The 24897-nt window shown below is 39.3% G+C and overlaps 1 protein-coding gene across 2 annotated transcripts in view; it reads right to left on the bottom strand.

The window, feature by feature from the left end:
- Positions 1–24897, bottom strand: part of VPS36 (vacuolar protein sorting 36 homolog) — a 1108846-nt gene that overhangs the window by 331624 nt on the left and 752325 nt on the right. For both annotated transcript variants that reach the window (XM_044071665.1, XM_044071664.1), the window contains exon 8: positions 9428–9505. In XM_044071665.1, coding sequence (XP_043927600.1) covers positions 9428–9505 — 78 coding nt within the window. The remainder of the gene's footprint in view (positions 1–9427; positions 9506–24897) is intronic.

Raw genomic sequence — 24897 nt, forward strand, 5'->3', positions numbered from 1 at the left:
AAAACTGGAGATTTTTTGCTGTATCACACAGACACGAAGGAACAGACTATATTAATTTTATGAAAGCACAAATAAGTAACTGGACTGGTATTCCACTGCAGAATTTATTAACTGAAAGTAGAAAAAAGAATCCAAAAAGAATAAATGGATGTGATCGAGGATAAGAAGGCATCCAACCCTTTGTCTATGGCACAAATAAAGCAACAGGTCCACTTATCTTTATATATATATTATGAATGTTTGGGTTTTAAGAGGAAGACATCACTCCAACTATTCAAAATAATTAAATGGGGTTACTGGTGACTAGCAGAAGTGAAGAAGCCACAAAGGTCAACCTGTATTTGCATATAAGGTACACGTAGCAGGAACCAAACCTATTTAGGCTAATAAGGGGCTATGGAAATGACTCTGGCCTTGTGCAACTTGGTTTTCTGGATGAACTACTTCATCACAGGAAACTGAGGAAGTGTAAAGGAGTCCAATGGTCTATTTCTGGACCCTAGAGTGATCCTGAGATATCTGATGAGTGGGGGAGGGCACTGGCCAGAGAAGCAAATAGATTGCAGCAAGGTTTTCACCACATTAAGAACAAGTTACAAAGGCAGTGAGTGGTCACATGTGAAACATCAGTAAACAATGACGGAGTCTGTGTGCATGAATAAAGGCCATCCATGGAATACAATTTGCCAATATAAAATGGCCTATGCCCACACCTCTTTGGCTTCTTGGCATAAGGAGGAAGATTTTGCCCTCCTTGTTTGCAGATATACCAAAACTACTGCCATGCTGTCACAGAGGATAGTACTTGTGCTGTATAGAAAGCAGTCCTGAAACACCTGAATGGGAGGGAGGACTGCCTTCACCTCCACTATGTTGATAAGTAGGATGAATTCAAAGATGTCCAGACACCCGGAACTGCCCTTCCACTGTAATACTCCCCCAGCCTAAGACAGATGTATCCATTGTGACTGCTGGTGTGGGAATGGTAATTTAAAAACACTGTGCTTCTGTTAAGGTTTAGGTATTCTATCCACCACTGAACTTGCATCTGCAAGCTCCAAAAACGAACTTGGTGTGAAGCAGTGTTCAGTAACTGTGACTACTGGACCCTTAGTATCCACACACCCTCATGTGATGTCTGCACCACGAGACCTAAAATCTTTCTGCAAATATGAGCTGGGATTCTTTGCAGTTCAGAACAATGGAGATGCTGGAGTGAAGGCAACTGTATCAGCTCCATTGGAAGATATGCCCTGCAATGAACTGTGTCCAGAGTGAAGCCAATGAATGTGAGCAACTATGAATGGTGGTTTTGCAAGGTTCACTGTAACACCAAGACAATGAAATATTTTGAATGGAGACACCATTAAAATAGTTAAAACAGCTACAAGCTATGGTATTTAGGTTTGGGAAACGTCCGTATCCCTGCAACCCAAATGGGCTGCTTTCAAATATAAGGAATTTGGTAAACACCCTGGGACAAAAGATGAATCTAAATAGAAGAATCCAGAATTCATAATACCTGGTTTCTATTCAGAAATACAGACACCCCTTGAACACATCTGTAATCCTGATGTGGAGGAATAAGTCTGGGAGATCCAAAGAGCACATATACTCTTTCTAATATATAAGGAAGGACTGACTACATTGTGACAACATAAAAGATTTGCTTGGGTGTAAAGGTGCTTAGGTCACTAAGATCCACAAGTCGCTCAAGTTTCTTTGTATTTATGGCACTAAAACTAACCTGGAATAAAATCTTAACCCTTTCTCATCTGATAGGACCTCCTGAATGGCTCCTTGTTTAACTCATTAACACCTATGCGGTGTGGACTGTCACACCTCTGGCGGCCTCCACACTTCTTGCATTCCAGAGCAATTTTTTTCTGAAAAAAAAAAACCCTCAAGCTAAATAAATATAAATATTCTGTGAAAAATGAAAGCTATTAAAACTGTACAAATAGCAATGTTATCAGTAAGATGTGTTTTTTGCACTGATGTCAATGTATATGTCGTCTTTCCATAAATACTACAATATATTATAATGTCCACAAACCCCATATAATACTTTTTGATAATCTTTCACAAATTGTCATATCTTAGAAACTGAAATACTTGGATATATACTGTGACAATATTTTTTGTTAACCACACACAAGCATTCACATGACAAGAAAGTCCAATATTAGTGCATGTTTACTGAGATATTTACTGAAATATGAAAACGTATCCTTAATTGTATAAGTAATGTAAATGACGCTGACTATAATTGAAGATGTACAAGTCACAGTGAAAATATCAAAGAGAGTTTTCTTCAACAATATCTAAGGTTTCACCTGATAGCATGCAACAGTTTGCAATTCACTTGTTTTTTTTGAAGTATTAGGTACATATGGAAATATTCAATATTCTCATAATTGCTAGCAAACAACTATTAATACCTCAGGTATAGTGTGATACAAATTGACATTGATAATGAATTTTCCTGTCTCCCACTGCGGCATTTCACACCATATCCCTCAATAACAGATAGAGCTCTCTCTCCGTTATAAAAATATGAACATGAATATGAAAATATGAATAAGTGACAAATTGTTTCTTCTACTGCAGAACATCCTACATGAATAAGTGACAAACTGATTGCTAGCCTAAGATGTCCTGCAGTAAAAAAACAATCAGTGTAATTTTGTTAATAACTCTTTGCACTTTCTAATAATGGCTATTATTAGCTGACAAGTCACTTAGTTAGAGAAGCCAGTCCCCAAAAAAGTTCTGGATGACATAAGAAGGCACAGGTTTGAAGTGGAAATATACAAAAAAGGTGCTATAGGCTTGAGTTAATCAGTTTGAGAACTTTCCTTCTTGATGATAACTTTTGATATGGTATCACAGCATGTAAGGGAAGATATCATAGAGACTGAGGAATTTTGAATGGAACTTTGTAACTTCTGGATATCAGCATCCCAATCATCCTATCATCATGGATCCACATGCAGACAGGTTGTGGGACAGACAGCCTCCACCCACCAACAGAGTAGAACAGTTGGGAAAGACCGCAGGGCTTTAGCTGTTCACCTACTAGTAGACCACAGTTTCCTGAAGTCTGCCAAGAACGCTTGCCTTCATGTCTGTGAAATCTCTGTTAGTTGACATGGGTACTTGGGTTCCCTCCCATCATGTTGGTTCTTCTGTTATGTACTGCACATGAACCCATCTTGAACTGGCTCCTCCTCATCCATGGGAAGGACTATTGAAGCAGCTGGAACCATATACCCGCAGCTGTGAGGGACCTGCCCTCCTTCTCCATATTTTCTACGAGAGCCTTACTTCTGGGCCAGAAATGCAAAGATCTTGAAAGGAAGCACCCATAAAGGTTGCCTTCATGTCTTTGGCATGATCTGTTAAATTATGTTTGATGGAGCTTTTCGCAAACTTTTTGCAGCATTATAAAGAAAAGACATTATAAGACTAACCATGAAAGAAACAAATGGGGACTGAAAGAAAAGTTTGTTTTTTACAAGCCTGTCTAGCAACTGCTCAGTCAAATGATACTTTTTGTCAGATATGTCACATTTGAAATCCATAATGTGAGCCAGATAATGCAAAGCCCACATACCAGATTTATTTATTTATTTTACATTTGTTTACTGGGGAAGTCTGACTGGGCAGGGCTGCCCGTTTTCAGCAGAGGCCTGGTAAGAAAAGCTCAACACAATATAGGATGTAAAAAAAAAAAACATGTAACAATTTACAAAACAAACATTTAGAAAAGCAACACTCAAAATCATTAGAGAACCTCACATGAATATTAGTTGTACAAAGTATAAATTCAAAGTATGCTAGACATTGCTGTACATATCAACATTATGACAAAGAATTACTACATACACGATACTATAACAGTGATGAGAAGAATAAGTTCAGAATATGCATATAATGTTGTACATAATGACATTATGTAAAATAATTACTTCATACACAATTAAAAGGTATTAACCGAGTTTAAAGTTATAAAAAAGGACACTATAACAAATATAGCTGTAGTTCTAGGCAGAGAGGTGATACACCAATATAGTGGTCTTGGATGAGTTATCCAGGGTCAGAGCATGTACATATTCATGATTTGGAGAGATAGGATTTTAGCTGACTTTTGAAGCTAAGTTTTTCTGTATCCAAATTTCTAGTGGGAGGGAGTTCCAGATTTTTGCAATAGTATTAGAGTAAAGGGAAACTCCTTTTGGTTACTTCAACCAGCCCTTTGTTGGTGGATCTCATAGGTAGGTACTAGGCTATCGGCCCGAAGGCCTGCGTAAGCCCAGCCAACAAGGTTCCCTGGCTTATGCCACCCAAGAAAGTTATTTTCCTGTGCCACTGTCGAGCAGAGACAAAGAAGTGATCCCCGGGGTGTATTTCCTATTTCCCATCCACTCATCAAGATTTTTCTTAAAGAGTGCTAATGAAGAACTTTACTTGACATAGATGGGTGGCCTGTTCCAGAGTATGGGAAGTCTCTGGGACAGGAATCTATCCCTCCAGCATGTCCTGTTTATTGTGGTGACAAGGTTTAGGTCCCTAGGGCATGTAGCTCGGAGGGATTGGGATTTCTATAGGTGTAGCATATCCAACAGTTCTGGGTTTGACATAGCTTTATATGTTAGGCAGAGTTCACCTCAGAGTAGGCGATAAGCTACGGAGTAAAGTTGGAGTTGTTTGAGACGGTCAGTGTAGGGCATCTGTTTGAGGCCAGTAATCCTCTTTGTGAGGTACATCTGTGGCCTTTCTAGCTGCTGGAGATGTCTTGTGAGGTACATTCCAAAAGGGGCGTTGCACTCTATAATGGGTCTAATGAATGTCGAGTAGAGGGGAGCAATGACCTTTTTTTTTCCTGGATGAGAGCCCTTTTATGATGAGGTGTGCCATGTAGAAGGACTTCCTGACTACTGTGGCGATGTGACTATCAAAGGACAGACTACTGTCCACCTGGGTCCCAAGGTCTCTTACCACACATTCGGTGTTAAGTAGACTGCTGTCTATGTAGTAGTTCATGGGTACAGAGATTTTACCAAAGGGGATGACAATGCACTTTTTGGCATTGAGCTTGAGGCCATGGCTCTGACACCAGGCATCTGTCTCAGCGAGGCCCTTCAGTTGAAGGTTATTGGTGCAATGGTTAATTAGGCCTTGTAGGGTTGGGGTGGTAAATAATTTGGCAAGCTAGGGTGAGATGGTTTAGGGTCAGTAAGTTTGGTAACTTAAGAGTGCATAGTTTCTGAAGGGCCTGACAATGGTGGGATCTGTAGGAAGAGTCTGTAGCGAATTTCACTATTTTGTTATAGCAAGTGGATAATTTGTTTAGATTGCCTTTATTTAGGTTAACTAGAACAGGAGAAGCATATAGAAATGTGGAGAGGAGGTGGATTATTGCTATGATAGCTTTACTATTAGTAGTCAGATAATTCTTACATCTATAGTCACTCTAGTGTTTTGTGCATTTTTGTTATGGTTTGGGCTATGTGCTTGTCGAATTTCATATTTTTATTGATGATGAACCCTAGTAGCTTGGTTTGTGCAACTAGTAAGACATGGGTATTGCCAGAAGCAATAATTGTAAAGGGGGGATGGGATCTGTAGCCTTGGAGGGATGGAAGAGCATGAGCTGGGTCTTTTTGGTGGTTGAGTATTAATCGATAGTCCGATAACCAGATTTCATCGGTTGTAAAGGATTCTTGTTTTTTTTTTTCTGTAGTAGCTGGAGAGAGAGGGCTGACAGATTAGGGTGGAGTCATCGACATATTGGATTAAGCTTGTATAAAGGGTGGATTTATGGAGGTTATTAGTTAATACTGTGAAGAGCAGTGGTCTGAGAATAGATCAGACCTAAGATAACAGGGAGAAGGGGAGATAGGGGATTCCGAAAAAATTAAAGGAGAAAGCAGAACATCAGTCAAGCTACCAAGGTGAGTAAAGTCAAAAATCCTTGTTCAGATCTGGGGTTTAGTCGGGGTGGGGTGGAACAACAAGTGGGCAGTGTAATTTAATGTGAGATAGGATGGCGAGTTTGGTTATCTGAAGAAATGCAAGTGTGGCTAGAAGCTAATATAGAATGGGGCTTTTAGGTGGGTGGTGTGCATTCAGCTCTCAGTACACAAAATAGTTTTAAGATAACATTTTACAAGGGTGACATGCACAAGTAGCAGGTGATGGGTTGCCATGCTTTGAGATAGCAGCCTGTTTCAAGCTGCCTGGGTCGTGGTGGATGTTCTGTTCGCAGTATGAGCAATAAGAGCTCCTAAGGGAAGAAAATGTACACAATAGGGAGAGAAAAGCGAATACAGGAGTACAGAAAAGAAGGACAAGAATGCAGAAAGAGCAGGCTGGGAGTCGGGGGGAGGGTAGGAGCAAAGTACAGAGAAGGAAAGCTATAGTGTTACGAGAGAAAAAAGCACAGAGGTAGAGGGAGGGGGTACATGGGGGTATTTAAGAGGATAAGTGTAGATAAGCAGAGATGTAGGTGAGCATATCAGTTGTGCATTGCAAAAAACAAAGCATAATACTTTAGGATAATGAGAAAAAAATAGTTTAAAATCATCTAGAAGCTGCTCTAGAAAGCTAGAGCTATGTAAGAAACACTATGCACATTTCAACTAGTGAAGAGGATATGCACTCACGTCTTCATCTTCTCCATCATTACGGATTCCTTGTCTGGGTAAGGCAGCTGGGCTCTGGGGAATCAGATTTTTTAATGGCTCCTGCTGAAATAAAGGTGTCCACGTATAGATGTCTCTAACCAAAAATCCCATTCTCTAGGGGTACAAAGGATGTGGTCACCTTGTTGAGGATTTCCCAGAGTGCCTTTTGTTAACTTTCTAGATGTCCACCAACTGTGATATCATCCAGGAAAAATGTTGGGCAAAATTACAGGCCTTCTGGAGCCTTCTATTCAGAAAAGGTACTGGGTCATCTGTCCACCCCCCCCCCCCCGACACATCAATTTGAAATGCTCCCTGAACTTGAGGTTATATGGAGGGAAATGTGAGGGAGTTAGTATCCTGCTTGTCAGAGACATCTGTTGTGGAAGAGTAAAGAGGGGAGTCAGGGTACTTCCTCTTGCACAAGGTCTTCCTGGGCCTTGTGTGTGTGTGTGTGTGTGTGTGTGTGTGTGTGTGTGTGTGTGTGTGTGTGTGTGTGTGTAGGATGAAAGTTTTATGAAGAGGATTAGACTCACTTTGGTGCAGATGTCATGTTGGGAAGTGGGGTCCAGGAAGGGCAGTTTCCTCTCTGACCTGCTGTTGTGGAAGAGTTTGCAGGGCACAGAGCATAAATGGCTAACACTGAGACCAGGGTCTACTGAGTTGACAGGAACACTACTACAAAGGGATTTGCTGGTTTGACACAAATACTGATTGCTGCACTGGTGCCAAGAGCCTTAGCACCGGAAACCCGAGGAGTGGGCAGGTCAGGCCTAAAATCAAAGTTGAAAGGGCTAGCAAGGAAATTAATACTGACAGTCCAGTTCCAGGTATCAGTACACAGAACATTATCAGCACTCAAGTCAATGTTAAGGTAATATCAAATGCAGGAAGCATGGGCACTGCCCATACAGTGCTAAAATCAGTACCAAACAGATCAACGTCAGCACAGACCATGACACAGAGGAACAAAACAATTGGGGTTGAGCCTGCCATCACTGGGACTGTCACTTTCTTCATTTGAAAGTAGACAGCAGCAATGATGATATAAGGGCTCCCTACTGAAATGTCAGCACTTAAAATGACGAGTGCACAAGCTGGAAAAAAAAGACTGAAAACACAGAAGAAAAGCGAATCTCGAAATTACTCCTTGTTTAAACTTCTTTTTGCAGGGGGAACAAACCTCCCTATATCCTCCTCATGGGGAACAAGCCCCCCACATCCCCAAACTTATACATATCAACTCCAAGATTGTCATACCTCGAAGAAAAGGGAATATTCCAAGAAATGGCATCTCGGACTTAGTAGTCCGTTCTTTTGGCTTTTCAGTCTCAGGGTTTCGGGACTTGCTCTAGCAGTCCCAACATTTCAAATGGTTACCAATATAGGAGAGACTTGATAACACAATGCATTACGAGAAAGGATGAGATCACTTGGCAGCCTTGCAAGGTTTTATTTGCTGAGGAAAACTAATGTCTTCTGGCCTTTGCTCTGATGTTAGGGAAGATATAAACTCATCTTATCAGATGTATATGTTATAAAGAAAATAAATTAACTTGCAAAGTACAAAAAAACTGAAAGAAAAGAAAACAGCATGCAAAATTTTTGCACACCAACTAACATAAAAGAATAACACCCAGGTAGAACACCAGCAGTCTAGGTCTGACTAATGGTCTAAACAAAGAAAGCTTGTCTGGAAGACGCGAGATTAACCAGCTCAGGGCCAGCTCTGCTGTATAAGGAAGACGGTTTGAGATATTTGGCACAGTAACCATCTCTGGTGGAGACATGTCTCAGGATGACAATTTGGGATATTTGCCACCCCAGTTACTACCACCATTGGAGACAGATGGCTGGTGCAAATGAGCTTAAAAGTTTCTTTGGGCATTAGAGAAAGTTCCTAGTGCTGTCAAAAAAATGGATACATCATTAAAAAAAACACCCCCTTGCAGTGGAGCAGTACCTCAGGAGCCCTACTACTACAATATTTGCCCTAAACAATAGAAATTAAATGGGGAAGAAGGACAGTAAAATGGGCAAATGATAGGAGAGAATGGAAAGTCTCTTAAGACCAGTAAACAATATGTAGAGTGTGCAAAATATACACCTTCATGTCTCAAAGGACAAGTAATGTATCAGAGGCTGACTGAGCAAAATGTATTACAAGTAAACCATTTTATTTATTGACTTTACCTAGTTGATGGACCTGTGGTGGTGGTGCTGCTGCGGTAGCGTTGTCGCCTCACAGTAAGATGCTGTCCGGTTCGATTCTCAGCTAGAGCGTCTTCTGCATGGAGACATGCGTGAATGGGCATACCTTCGTTGAAGGTTGTGCATCAGGCCTGGCAAGCCGGTACATTAAAACCAACTGCCAATCATTAGCGGACCGGAGTTCCGCTGTGGCGACCCCTAACCGGGAAAAGCCGAAAGACACAAACAAACAAACTTTACCTAGTTGGTGGGTCCACATACCACTTTCAGCCACAAATGGGTCCAGAGTGACAATTACAAATTTCAAAACAGAATTACATTAAGGTGGAAATCTAAGTTTTTTTTTCTCTGCTTTAATATTCTATGCAAGTGTACCTTCAGAATGTACTACTGAGTACCTGATGAAACCTAAATACCACTGCAGAACTATGCTATGTCCCAGAACATGATACGTCTGTATTAGCCATTACAAACACAACAGATGCATAAATTAGATAAAATTGAAAATGAAAACAGGTACTGCTTACTTCATCTTCAGTAATGTCACCTTGCTTGTCCTTGATTTTGTTAGCTATTGACTTTGACAGCTCCACCATTTCCTTTGCCTGCATAAAAGGTAAAATGAGTTACTGATTTCTGGATGTCAAAATTATAAATAAGAGAAGATTTGCTTGATGTGATGCAAGTAATAGCATTTACTAGTACTGGAATAAAATAAAAGCGTTCTGTCAGATATGTTATTTGATTTTTTTTCTGGGTGCTAATATACGGACTGGGAAAGTTTATCAAAGACAGTTTTGCAACACAAAAAACAGCAACAGATAAAAAGCAGTCGTAATAGTATATACTTCTCGGTCATTATCCACGCAGGCTGTGTTCAAGGTAACGAAAGTTATGAGAGAAGGGAAAAAGATAATCAAATCACTAGATTTATTGCTTAATATCTTTAATATTTTTAAACACTAAATATCTTTATTGAATTATCACTTGTGACATAGACAATCATACATTTATATAGAGGAAAACAAATCATACTAACATTTTCAGTTGCAAACATTGTACATCACACATTCTCTTATGTACAGTTATTGTCAGTCAAATATTACATAGCTCATTTAATTCTTGCCTTCACTCAAACCTCATTCCTCCTCCAAGACATTATTCTGCATGTACTGTTCCCACAATTCCCATTATTTCTAAGTAATCTGCTCCAATCCTTTTCTAAAGATCCCACTTCCAGTTCTTCTAACTCTGTTACTATATTCACTGCTACTAGTGTGGTTGGTTTAGACTTGGATTTCCATTTTCTAGTACAAGCTTTTTTTCAAAAAATTATTACATTTTTTAAATTTCCCAAGAACAGGTAAGAAATATTCATATGTAGAAATAATATAATGTAAAAAGTAAAACAATGAAATTACAAATGAGAAATAATTTTAAACTATGTACAATATATACAACTCCTGAGGGAATAAAAAAAATAAGAAAAGGTGAAGGATCCACTTCTTCGCTAGAAAGTCTTTCATTTCCTCCTCACTAAATTCTTCAAACATCAGAGGCAAGAGTTAGAAAATGCTTTTTTGGCAGTCACCAGAATTAAACTTGTCAATGCCTTACTATGTTTATGCAATTCTGATTCTGTATCATAGCTCAGAAATAATTTTCTTAGTTACATCAATTTGCTCACCCAGTATTTCTGACAGAGTAACCTGAAGAGAATTTTTAGTCTGCCGACCCATTACATTCCTAAAAATATGTTCCCAGTTACCTCTTTCTTCCTTATCATACCTCCAATATTTGCAATCTACCTGAGGAAAAATTCTTTGGACTCCGCTTGGGATACAAAAATACATATACAAAGACTTCCAAGCAAAGATCCTAAATCTTCTAGACTTTATTGCATGTTTAGGAGCCATAAATCTATCCTCTCACACCGTTTGTGAATTTTTTATCCAATTTTTCATTCCAAGCCTTTCTAACCTCCTCTGATTTCTATAGTTATCATCCAATACTTTATATGCCCTAATAATTATCCTTTTTAATAACATCCTCTGTTCTAGATTCTACTAAAAACTGTACCATTGCTGGTCCTTCACTTGAGATCCACCTGTTCCTTCCTGTTTGCTATACTCTGATGTCAATCTATGATAGGAAAGGCAATCTCTAGCCTGCACTTCAAATGGATTCTTGGCCTCTTCCTATTCAATAATCTTTCTCTCTCTAATTATCTCCTCTACATAAATTGGTTCCTTTGCCAGTTTTCTCCAGTAAATTTCAGCCTCCCTCTTGCCTATTCTCTGTAACCCTAATTACAGTCCTCTCTATTAGCAGAATCTTCTTTATCGATTTCCATGTTGGCTTAGTTTTTAGACTACTTTCTGCTACCTTATGAATATAATATTCTATATGGTCACTGTTATTCTCCTTAAGAATCTACATCTGAAATCTCAGTTTCTCCTTATTTCTTGAACTTCTTCCCTGTTTCATCATCACCCCTTTTCACTTTGAATTACAGCTTTTTGCTTGTGCTAGGTATACGAGCCTTAACTGTCTAGCACTGAAATACTTGTTCAACTCGGGTAATACCAGCCTGCCTTTTTCTACTGGACGAATCAACTTACCCACTTGATTCTTGTCCTCTTCCCCTAGCAGATAAAATCCTTCAACTCTATTAATATAGACTGCTATCCACAACTTCTCCTCTGGTTGACAAAAAAAAAATGTCTGATCGGTGTACAAAACTAAAGAGACTAAAATATTTTCACTGCTTGTGTCTTTTATCCATATCCATAAAACAGAACTTCCAGTTTCTCATTTTTTGTATTATATTTTTGTTTAGTCTCTTCCCACATATATTCAGTTACCATAACGGAATCCTTTTTACTCCATACTTCTAAGTACTTCATTTTATCATGTCCTTGTAAATATGGATATTGCTGACCCAATTCATGTGTGGGTAGATAGTTTACAGCTATCACCTTTGTTTTACCTTCATTCATTTTGTATCCTAAAAAGACATGAAACTGCCTCAGAATGTTTTAAACGTTGAAATGTCCTTTTCTGGCTTTATCAGGTTCAAAAAGTATCATCTGCAAATAAAGCCAACTTTTTTGATTACCATATCAATTGTATCCTTCGTTTTCTGAGTCCCTTACTTGCTTTCCCAATGGTCCTAAATATAACACAAATAAAGGAGAATAAGGACACCCCTGCCTGGTTCCTGTGCTCAAACAGAACTTATCAGATAGGGACCCTCCCACTTTAATTCTTGCCTCCAATCCCTCATATATCCTCCTAATCAACTGGATAATTTTATCAGGAAATGCAAATGCTTCCCTTGCCCTACTCATAAAATCCCATCTTAGTCTGTCGAATGCTTTCTCTACATCAGGACCCACTAACAACAGTGGTATTTTCATACATTTTGCTTCTCTCTGGACCACCATTGTTCTATTAATGTTGTCAAATGTTTGCATCCCCTCCACAAAACCACACTGATCCATATATATCAATTTTGGCATAATCTTTGCAATTTTCTACTCATTATAGACAAACTTTATAATCATGGTTTAGAATTTAAATGGGTCAATATGAAGCTGGATTTGATGTTATTACATCCACCACAGCTTTCCTTCCAGGTGTTGGTGCTTCCCCTCCTAAAAAGCTGTTAAACAAAACCTTCCAGATCTTTATTATCCCCCCCAGTTTACAAACTCCCCCCAAGAATACTATCTACTCCTGGAGACTTCTCTGTAGATTGGTTATACATCACCATTTTCTATCTCATCTCCTCCTATCCTGTTAGTAATTGAGCCTCGTATACCTCTAACCTTGGCATATTTAATTCTTTATAAATACTTTTTTTATTTCCAAATTTCTCTGCTGTACATAGATTTCCATAACATTTCCGTAATATTTCTAATACTTCTATCTCTAGTTATTTTCCTTTACATAGATTTCCATAACATTTCCGTAATATTTCTAATACTTCTATCTCTAGTTATTTTCCTTGTAAAAGGCTCCCTAAGCTTGGCAACAATCCTTTTTTAATTCTGTTGCCTGAGCTGTTGTTATAAAAACTTTTGTGCTCTGGAGTTATTATCAAAAAACATTTGCTTAACAGCATTTTTTCTAAACTCATACAAATTATCAAAATAGTCCTTTGTTTTCTCTTTAGCACTCTGCAGTTGCACCTCTTCCTGTTCTGTGAGATTCCCAGTATTCTGCAATACTTAAACATTTGCCAGTCCTAAACAATTTGTTACTTCTTAACCATACCTATTTTTCTTTTATTTCTACCCTAGTTTAAACTCCACTTTCATTTTATCCCACTCCCTTGTTACTGGTGGGTGATCTGAAATAGTTATTGGATGTGTATCAAAACTTTCAATCAAATGCAGATGTTCCTGTGAAATATAATTTCTGTCTAGCTTAGCCAAGTGTTTGTAACTTAGAGAATAATATATAAATTCTCTCCAAGCTCCTTCTACTGAAGTTACATCTTCCATACCAAATATTTTCATAAATTTCTTTAAAAATCTAATCTCTAGCCCCCCCCCACCAACAATACATCTTCACAGTTGTAAATCACATTCCAGTCCCCACCTTAAGTAATATTCCCTGCTGAAAACTGGTAATTTCTCCTCGAATCTTCTTGAGCTCCATGTTTTATGTGGAATATAAAACAAAAGATGAGTGAACCAGCATGGAGGCAAATCCAGTGATACACCAGCTAAGTCCAACATGAAAAAAGAAATCACTGGAAACCAGGCCAGAGTGAGCTAAACTCCTTTAATAATTCCAAACAATTTCCCAGGTGCACAGAGTGAACTAAAATCCTTTAATGATTCCAAGCAATTTCCAGATATGCAAGTAAAAGCTTTCACACAGAGGGCTTCTTCAGGTGCATAAATCAACTAACAAAGGCTAGTGCATGGTTTAAATACAAGTGTAAAAGTCACATGTCTAAGTTAATGGGCAATTACAGGTCAATTTGGTTAAAGGAGAAGTAACAAGAAAAAAACTAACTTAAAATAATTGTTATGGCATATTATGATAAAAACCTTGTAACTAAGTTTAAAAATTATATTTATAAATACACAGTCTTCTGTACAAGAACCATATAAAACTGAAAATATGCATACATATAAAACTGAAAATAAACAAAATAGATGCAATCAGATAGTACATCTATTTTGTATGTATATTTTCAATTTTATATGCGTGCACACACACACACACGCATGTTTTTTAATGTGACTTTTATTAATGCTAATTCTTATTCATAAATGTGGTTCTTATGGAATCATTAAAGGACTTTAGTTCACTCTGTGTGCCTGGAAAAATGTTTAAAATTATTAAAGGATTTCAGCTTACTCTGCCCTAGTTTCCAGTGATTTCTTTTTTTTTTATGTTCATTATATGGAATATAAATACATTTATTTCTCCTTTGCCAGTAGCTCCTTACCACTATAAATCTACCATTATCATCTTTTTTCCTCTTCTATCACTACTGTAGATCCTCTAGCAATTAATATAAGTAGCCTCCTATTACTTTGTCTCGGATATTTCGCTGGATAACCATCCTGAAATCCTTTTGTATGCTCAGTTTTTTCCAAATGCGTTTCCTGTAGCATAGCTATTTGAACTCTGCATTTTTAATATAGTTCATGACTCTTTCTACTTGTATATACTGATGAGACTATTCACATTTAAATGTTATAACAATAATAATATGGAAAGTGTTATCATTATGATAAGAAGTTACTTCCATCTGTTATGTAAAACAGCTTTTCTTAAATGTCTAGTTTCAGCTTGTGTTACATGTATACACTAATGTTTGACAGGTTGATGTTTTATACAGTTGTTTTTCTGTCATATCCATTCGATCCTATTTCACATCTTACTAGACGTTTTGTTTTAATGAAAACCCTCAAACAACCTCCTCCCCAGAATACCCCATAACCTATTAGCTTAATACAAACACACAAAACTATGTACATCTCCAAATAATGAAGTTTAATCCTCCTAATAGGAACAACTGTCCCAGACAGCTACACTCACAGGCTTGAACTGACCTATAATGAAGGTTTTTCATACTAAGATGTATGGTCTAGCCTGAGCTTCTACTTACACGAAGTGTTGTATATTTTTATATTTTCTTTATTCCTCTTCCACGTGTAAACAATTTAAATGTTTTCAGAAAACATTAACTTCTAGCCATTGAAAGAAAAAAAGTATTCTGTTTTTATTTCCCTTATCAGCTTGTCTCATCAGAAACATGAGAACCAGATACACAGTTCCCTTCAGCTACAAGCTTCTCATGTTGCACTGTGAACATTTATTTGCTAAAGGAAAATGTTTCATTATGTTCAATTTTTTTTTTATTTACTTGCTTCCCATTAAAATTCGTTGTTAGATCAACCCAAGGGCCTTACTCCAGTCATTCCCTTATGCAAAACTGAGAAAAGGCATATCAGTTTTACTTATATCATGATCTTTTCTCCAGGCTTTCTTCTCTTTTTATATTCTAGTTCCTACATTTCTTAAAACTTTATAGCATGTAGTACATGTCATGTTTTATAAAAAATACTGTTAAGAACAAAAACTACTTTAATTACAGTTACCTCTTTCCTTCCTCTTCCTTAATGTTCTTCTAAACACTGACTACATGAAGCAGGACATGCGCTTTGACGTCCCCTAAACGTTTAACAGAGTAAAAGTCCAATATTTTCATGTCTTCTTGCGCCACCATATTTCCAAAAATGCAACTGATGTTTTGGAATCCCACATTAATTCATTAATTTCCAAGTTGATGTTTTATTTCCTGCTGACCGCCATCTCACACCTCCAGTCTCTGGTTCATTTCCAACATATTCCTGGTTCTTCTATTCAACTCCTCTGCTTTATTATGCTTCTCAATCATTTTCCTTTGGACAATTGGAAAAGGTTTCACTGGTAAAGACTCCACAAGCTTTATTATCAGAAGAGTAAGAAGAAAAAAATTTCTGTTTGATAGCTCACATTTTGTTGGACAAACTTTTGTATTTCCTCCTTAGCATATTCTGCATCAAAAATTACTTTGATCCTCCAGGAAAAACATTCTGAAGCTAGCCAGATACAACAACTTGAATCTCAAACCTGCTTCTTAACATTTCCTGATAGCTGAAATAAATTCACTCCTCTTCTACCTTATGTACAGTGAGTAATCATTTTCAACAACCACTCTATTGTCTCCAACTTTTTGTACTTTGCACTTCTGCCACAGTTTTGTCAAAATTAACTCTTTTTGCTGGTAGGATTGCATCTTTACTATTAGCAGTCTTGGGTACTTTCTCATAGCCAGATTTGAAGCAGTCACATAATGTGCCCTTTCTATTAACAGCTCCTGCTGTGGAATACCAGTCCAGTTGCTTATTTGTGCTTTCATAAAATTAATACAAGTTTCTCTTGTACAGCAGAAAATATCAGGTTTTCCCGACATGCTGTGTCCTCTAATTCTACCATTTTTTTAAACATCTCTTCTTGAGCAGTATGATAATCAGCCAGCCTTTTCTTTTCAACCTCTGATTTTTTGATGTTTTAAAAGCTCATCTGAATGTCTGGTTAAACTTTCTACACTTTTTTCCAGCCTTTCATTATTTGAGTTATATACTCCTTTTGTATTTCATTTATTTTAAATCAGCTCTGAGCACATTTGACTTTTTCCTCTAGATTACTTGAAGTCATGTCTTGCAACGAACAGTGAGCTTGAAATCCTTTTTGCTTTACAGCTGCAGGATTCTTCTCATCCAGTGATTTCTCCTCCCCTTTGCGATTGATTTTTTTCAGGTTTCCTAAATTTCTTCTTTACTGTCATCTAGACAGAGCACTTACTAACCAGTAACTGAAATTTACCCAAAAATACAATTCACTGGCTCTCCTTTCTGAGTTTCTGTTTTCACACTGGAAATTAAACTGTTACTCTGTGTGCAGCCATCTTGGAAGTCAACCAATATCTTTGATTAATACTGACCTCATTGAATTGTTGATTTTATTAATGTTAGTTGACTACCAACATATTGCAAATTTTAAAGTACTATATGAAGAAAAAGGGGGAAGACACAGACTGAACATTTCAGTTATACAATATAATGGTAAAATTTTCCTTACATATTTTATTTTCCTTCTTATTTATCAAGCGAATCTTAGATGCATTGGGTAATTTATAATGTGGAACTGGAGGTGCTTTTTATGGGAGTTGCCATGGTTATCCTAATGCACATCTGAATTACTCCTGTGAAGATTAGATTTGTTGCTTAGTCTCTTTACCAAATTGTTAGACCCATTACTGGTTAGAAAGACTTTGTATAATTATTTTAGTTTCCTGTACTCTTTACTCCCTAGTGCTTTCAAGTTTGATGTTGTGTCAGCACACACACACTGCAATGGAAGCTTTCCTTGTGTTTTAAAGTTTAAAAAGTGATTAGATTTGTTGCCTAGTCTGTTTAGTGAATTGCTGGATTTGTTGTTCGTTAGATTTTATTCAGTTATTTTAGTTTTCAGTAGTCTATATGCCCTTGTTCATAGAATCATTGGTAAGTACTAGACTAGCTGCCTATGAGGGCCATTTTAAGCCTAGCCATTTCCCCTTTTTGTGTACCCAAAATAACCTATCCCATTTCCTTATAGCTTGGCCTTACCAATCTCATGGTAGATAATTATATTACCCTTAATGAAACTAAATAGAATCATACCATACATAATTTGAGGGGGTGCATAAATGGGATAAAGCATTTAAGAGTTGCCTCTGTCCATTAGTAATACAGGAGTGGTCCAGGGTAAATTTTCTCTTTCCCATTCATAGATCTAATTTGCTCTTGAATATGGACAGGGATGAACTTTGTGGATAGGGAGTCTGTTGCACAGCAGTGGTATCCTCTGCAAGATATACCTGTCCAACCAAATCTTTCTGCTGATATCACAGAATAAAATTAGATTCCTAGGCTGCCTATTTCTGATGCCATTTGACTTGCTGATGTTCAGTAAATCCACCAGTAATGGGTTGGAGAATGCTTTGCATGCCAGACATAGGTGATCTCTTAGCTTTGAGTTGATTCATATAGGACATGTTGTTTAGGCCTTGTATCCTTTTAGTAAGGTACCGCTGTGGGTGTTCCAGTTGTTGCATATGTCAGAACAAATGCCATTAACTTTTAATAAATATTTTTTTTTGCCTCAAGGATTCCTGCGTATATAGTTAAACAACAGGATTTCAAGAAATGGCTTCTCTTGGAAACAGAAGAGTTTACAAAATGTAACAACAAAGATGATACAAACACATCATTTACATGGAATTCCCTGAAAGCCTATTTAAATGTGAAATCTTTGGCATGGTCTAAAAAAATTAGAAAATGGGATAAATCACTATCAGATATCCAGGATAAGCTATTAGACGTTAAACTGAGATTTTAAAAAGGAGATAAAATAATTTTCTGAACCAAATAAAACATTTAAATGGGAAATATCAAGGTATACTTTCCCATAAGACACAACTAGTCTTAGAGAAACTTAAAGTTCATTCTCAAGCTATGACTCCTACAGAAATGTGTAACTAAATAAAGAGATTGAAAATATATGTTTCTAAATGCATAAAAGTTTAAAAATTCATAACGCAAATAAGTTTAATGTAGAAATTGAAGACACGTTGAAACTACTACATTAAATTACATTAAGATTGTAATACATTCGCCTTTAATGAGAAATTATTCAGTGGTTTACTTCATATCTGAAAATCAATAAAATTGTCAAAGTAGTGAATAAAATCAATATGGATGACCGCTGTGGTACAGCGGTTAGTGTTGCCGCCTCACAGCAAGAGGTTCTCTGGTTCGATCCTTGGCTGGGGTGCCTTCTGTGCGGAGTCTGCATGTCCTCCCTGTGGTCTTGTGGGTTTCCTTCGGGTGCTCTGGTTTCCTCCCACATTCCAAAGACATGCTGTAGGTGGATTGGACACTCTAAATTAGCCCTAGGTGTGAGTGTGTGCATGTGTGTGCCTTCCATGGAAGGTTGGGAGCCGGGCTGGCAACTTGACACCATAAAACTCCACTGCCAATCATGAGCGGACAGGTGATATGCTGTGGCAACCCCTAACCGGGAAAAGCCGAAAGAAGAAGAAGTAAATAAAATCAATAAATCCATTCATTTCAAAGAAGTCAACTACATAATAAAGACTCTCAATAATAGAGCTCACAGAATGAATGGAATTATCTCCAAGCTATTCAAAATCTTTCCACAAAATATTTTTTTTCATGAAATCTTGGTAGATATTCAAACCAGTATTAAAACACCTCTCCTTGAGAGTACTCTGTGATGTATCCTGCTTCATTTTTAAATATTGATTACAAAATATTAACTTTTATGTTAAATGGAATGAAGATGTACTTAACAGGATAAATAACCAAGGATCAAACAGGAATTTTAATGGATACAAATACCTTGACTGAGAGATGAAATAAAAAAGAAGTTATGTACTCACCATAATGTTCCATCTGAGTTGTTGTCTCTCATTTGTTCTACAACTTGTGGGTTCAGATCTGACTTAGCCACATACTGAAGTTCTAGGATCTGAAATCTGAGCTCCTCCCCTACCCATGATGCTCCACTCCCCCCTCATACCTCAGATCGAGATTGCTGCACCAATGTGCATCATCTTATCAAACAGCATATTTACATATATCACACAAAGAGAGACAGCATACCCCAGAAAGGAATACTTCAGGAGCTCAAACCGCAAGTATTTATACATAAATGTATCTCGACCTACAAAAAAAGGTAGAGGGATGGAGGGAGGGAAGGTTGAAGAACAAATGAAAGGCAACAACTCAGATGGAACATTATGATGAGTACATAATTTCTTTATCTGAAGTTTTTGCCTTCATTTGTTCTTCAACCTGTGGGACAGAGTACCCAGCTACAGAAAACTTGGAAGGCACTCATGGAAGGATATTCCAGAGCACAGCAGAACCAAAGAAAGCCCTGTTCCTGGAAATAATGTCGAACTTGTAATGAAATATAAAGGTATGGGGTTTTGACCAGGTAACAGCTGCATAAATTTCATCAATGGGAAGTTTAGACCAGAACGCTGAAGATGTGGAAACTGATTTAGTACAAGGGGCCTTAATCTGACCAGGCAAAGGAATGCCCTTTATAGAATAAGGAAGAGCAATGCAACTAGTACTCTAGTTGGCCAGGGTCACTGTGGAAACTGTTTCTCCCAGCTTGGTCTTTGAAAATGAAGTAAAAAGCTGATGAGATTTTCTGAAAAGTTTAGCCCTGTCCAAGTAAAAGCAAAGTTGCCTCTGCACATCCAGCATATGAAGTTGGTACACTCCTTTGTTTTGGAAATTAGGAAAAAAACACAGGGAGATTAATAACCTAGTTTATGTTAGCCACAGTAGCAACCTTGGGCAGAAAGGAAGGGTTAGTACACAAAGTAACTCTGTCCTTCTGAAAAATTAGGTATGGAGGTTTAGAAGATAAAGCCTGTAATTCAGACACTCTTAGCTGAAGTGATGGCCATTAAGAAGACTGTCTTCAGGTCAAAATTTTTAAATCAACCTTAGCAGAAGGCTCAAAAGGAAGCGAGACTAGTGCTTGCAAGGCCATAGTAATGTCCTCAGGTAGAGCAGGATCCTTAATAGTAGGGCGAAGAAAAAAGGTGCCTTTTAGAAAGGCCTTACACAACTTAGAAGATGCCAAAGAGAATGAATTTTCCCCAATGTAAAAGTTGGAAATGGCCGCTAATTGCACCTTCACCATAGAAACACTAGCTCCATTATGGAAAATGGATGCTAGAAAAATCTAAGACACCAGAAACAGGAGCTGTAAAGTGGCCTAGATTGTTATGATGAGCTCAACTGGAGAACCTCTTCCCTTGCTAATGCATATTTTCCTTGTGGACTGTGTGAGCTGCGATCAAAATTTTCTAACTGGGGATAAAAGCCTGAGATTTCTAGCAATCACTGGAACTGAGGTAACCAAGCAGTTAACTTCAGGTTCGGGAGATCTGGGTGGGGATGTCCCGAAGTATGGGACAAAAGATCTGGAGAGGGATTCGGAGTCCATTGTGGACAAACCAGGTGAGATCAAAAGAAAGGAAACCACACTTGCCAAGGCCAAAAGGCAGCGATGAGGATTACTTTGCACTTCAACCTCTGGGCTTTTTGCAGAAACTTGGGAATGAAAGGAAGAGGAGGACAGGCATAAAAAAGACCGGAGGCCAAGCATGGATAGCGTCTCTCTGTGACTGTCCCTGAGGAGGGATCAGGGCAAAAATGTGCTGCACTTGGTGTTGGAATGAATTGCGAAAAGATCAAAGCAAGGTTGACCTAATTTCTGGAAGATCATGTTTGCCACCGAAGCATTTAGAGATCACTAGTGAGGCATCAGAATGATCCTGCTGAGCCTATGAGCCATGATGTTTAACTTCCTGGAATGTGCATTGCTACGAGAAAGAGGCTGGAAGAGATCACCCACTGCCACACTCTCATGGCTTCTTGACTCAAAGTGTAAGAATTGGTTCCTCCTTGCTTGTGGATGTACCAGACAACTGACATATTGTCCATCTGAACTGCAATAGTTTCTGTGAGAAGAGAGGATTGAAGGGCTTGCAACAAGAAGCACAGCTCTCATTTCCAGGATGTTTATATGCAAATTGGACTCTAGAAGGGACCATGTGCCTTGGACGGTTTGTCCCAGATAATGCTCCCCCACCCAAACTTGGACACGTCCATGGTCACTATGGCCTTGGGAGGAGGGAGGATGAATGGCTGGCCTTGAAAGAGGTTCTCTGAAAGGAGCCACCACATAAGAGATTTCCTGCATGCTCAGGAGATTCTGATGGGATGACACATTGGATACTAAAGAAGGGACCACTGGACCGCTAAAGTCCATAGAAGAACTCTCACTTGAAGACGTACTACAGGAACAAGAGTAATCGTGGCTGCCACGGATCCCAAGGCTCTTAGAACAAGACTTGATGGAGAAGAAGGAATGTCCAGAATTTGCTTGACATGGAATCTCAAGGTGGAGTTTCTGTCCAGAGGGAGAAGAGCTAAAAAGAATGAATGGTGTCCAGGCAGGCTCCAATGAAATCTATTATCTGTACTGGATGGAGCTGAGACTTTTTTTAGAATTATGGAGATGAACAAAGGTTGAGGCTAGATGGAAAGAAAATATCTGCCTTCAAGGAGTCTATGCCTGGTGAGAGCAGTGAGGAGCCAATTGTCCAGATAGGGAAACACCTGGAATCTTTTCAGACTTAGGTTATCTGCCACTACTGCCTTCCATTTGGTGAACACCCTGGGGGCTGTGGTAAGACCAAAAGAAAATAATCTGAACTGGTAGTGATTGGACCCCAGGCATAAGTGGATGAACCTTCTAGAGCAACTGTTCATCTTAATAAGATAGTACACATCCTGAGGGTCTACAGAGGACATCCAGTTGTCCTTCTTTAGGAAGGGCAGAATGGACTGAATTGTGACCATTTGAACTCTGAAGTGGCAATCGATTTGTTGAGGGTCATATGGTCTAGAATGAGCCTGAGGTCCCTCATATTTTTTGGGCACTAAAAAGAATCTGGAGTAGATGCTTGTCCTGGGGGCACTTTGGATGACTCTTTTTTGAGAGCAGCTTTGAAATTTCTAAGGTTGCAGCTTCCTCTGATTAGATGGAACATCGGGAAGGGTCTCGCTTGGAGAGGGATTTTAGAAAAAGGGTATTGAATAACCTCTAGATATAATCTTTAACACCTAACAATCTTTTGTGATAGCTTCCCAGGCTGTTGGATGTAAAAACAAACATCTCCTGACTGCGTCCAGAGACGAAAAGTCAGGCAATCCTTCAGGATCGCTGGTTGGGTCCGTCTGACACAGCATCTCAAGAGCCCTTATTCATCGGACCCTCTGTTCCATGAGGGCAGCATCTTCCATTATTACCCACCCCCCCACCTGCCTGTGGGAGGAAGTTCTCCCTGTGAATCCTGAAAAGGACATTGAGATCTTTGGAACCACAACTTTTTATGCCCGCATTGGTTCCTAGAAAAGGTCGGCTGTGGGGTAGTAAAGCGGATTCCAATAACAGAGAAGGTTTTTCCATCTTTTTCACTTTGGGAGAGGGTTTCTCTGACCATCAGACCAAGGAGAGTGGATCTGTCAAAAGTGGGATTGGTGAACAACATCTTCTAGGGTTATGAGAAATAACACAGCTGCATCCAGGTGAGGCATCTGGTAGCAATGCCTGACCCGGCCAGCCATGAGGCTCCTTCTGCGGCATGAGAGCTCAACCTCATGGACATGTTTGAAATAGAGTATAAGATGACCATCCTGGAGGAAAAGGACTTCTGTTCCTCGGCAGACATGGACCCTGGGGTAGAACTAGAGAGTTCCTTAACTAAGTCCCTCTGTAGTCTGGTCACTTATGCCAAATAGGTCAGCGCTCACAATGCGAATGTCACTGAAGCATATACCGACTTACCAAATCTGTCCAAGACCCTAGATTCCCTGTTAGGGGGAATGGATGGTGGAACTTTGCTGAGCAAGCTCCTTTTTGGTGGCTGCTGCTACCACCATGGCATTGATGAGAACACCCTTAGTCCAGTGGGGGCAGTCTGACAGGACACCAAGGACCTTGTCTGGTTGTCTAGGGATGGGTTCCACTGTGTCCAGCTCCTTCCGCACCCTGTAAGACATAAGGTCAATAAGGGGGTCTGCAAGGGGGACACCCAAGAAGTAGATGGGCCTGACCCAAACATTTCCAGAAACATTGATGCCTCCAGATTAGGGTTGTAAGAAGACCAACCAATGTTTCAGCATGATATCTCCATGATGTCCCCCAAAGGAGACATCCTCCAGTGGTGATCTAGGGGACTCTTCCCCTTCATCGAGATTGCTGTCCTCAGTGAGAGATTCCAAGTGTCTCCTTTTGCACTGACATTTCCGCGGGACCTCCTCGATGGGGTGCTCTGGGGAGGTATCGGAAGACTCTGGTTGTTCCACAGGAGGAGCAGTCTGGAAGTCTTTCTATGTAGGCTGTACCGAAGGTGGCAAAATAGATGGCTCAGACACAAAAACAGCTGGAGGAGGGCTGGGCTGCGAAGCAGGCAGAGTCAAGGCTCTTCTGGGTGCAGACAGAACCCTCTCTACCACCTTGAATACTGAGGGAGATCAAGACACTGAGGGCAACCCTGTCAGAGCCAAAGCTGTCAAAGGAGAAGCTCATGAATTCCCACCATCCTCAAATCCTAGTGAGGAATCAGGGCCAAACTATCAAGCGCCGAATCCCCGAGGGGAAGAGACAGCTCTGAAACTTTGTGGTTGACATCAACCCCTCGTACCCAACACTGAAGCTATGGCTCTGAGAACTGCTCTTCTTAGTAAAGGTAGAAGCCAAGAGAGTCAAAGAGACCATCGGAATCAAGGTAACCATGCCTGTCGGCTCCAATGCCTTGACTCCAGGTATGTTCAAGCCCGATATCTCCTTTTCCAATCCGGCCCCCAGTCTCGGAGTTATCACAGCAAGGTCAGGGATGTGGCTCACGGATCCAGAGGGGAACAAAGCAGGCAAGATCCCCAGCTGGATTTACGCCTTGAGGAATTTAACCATCATACTGTCCACCTCAGCTTCGGAGAGGCTGCGGGAAGATTTAGCCAAAGAAGCAATGGATGGAGGTCTGGAAACTGAGCTGGGAGGGTTGTAGAATATGGGACTTAGACCTACAGGTGACGGCCTCAGGAGAACAAAATATGAGACCAGAGCTGACAGGAGGCCTCAATGATGATAGGAGCAGAATTAGTCGGATCTGATGACTTAGGAGACTTTACAGGAGGTTCCCCGAATTGTCAGGATTTGCTGAGGGACCTCCTATGCTCTTTGTGCTTCTTAGAGGGGGTTTGAGCCTCTGAAGTGGAAGGTGTTGCAACAGAAAAAGCAGAGGAAGGAAAGAGGCCTTTCAGGATAG

Source organism: Protopterus annectens, chromosome 5.part0 (assembly GCF_019279795.1).
Source record: "Protopterus annectens isolate FY-2018-M chromosome 5.part0, PAN1.0, whole genome shotgun sequence".
NCBI classification, from domain to species: Eukaryota; Metazoa; Chordata; order Ceratodontiformes; family Protopteridae; genus Protopterus; species Protopterus annectens.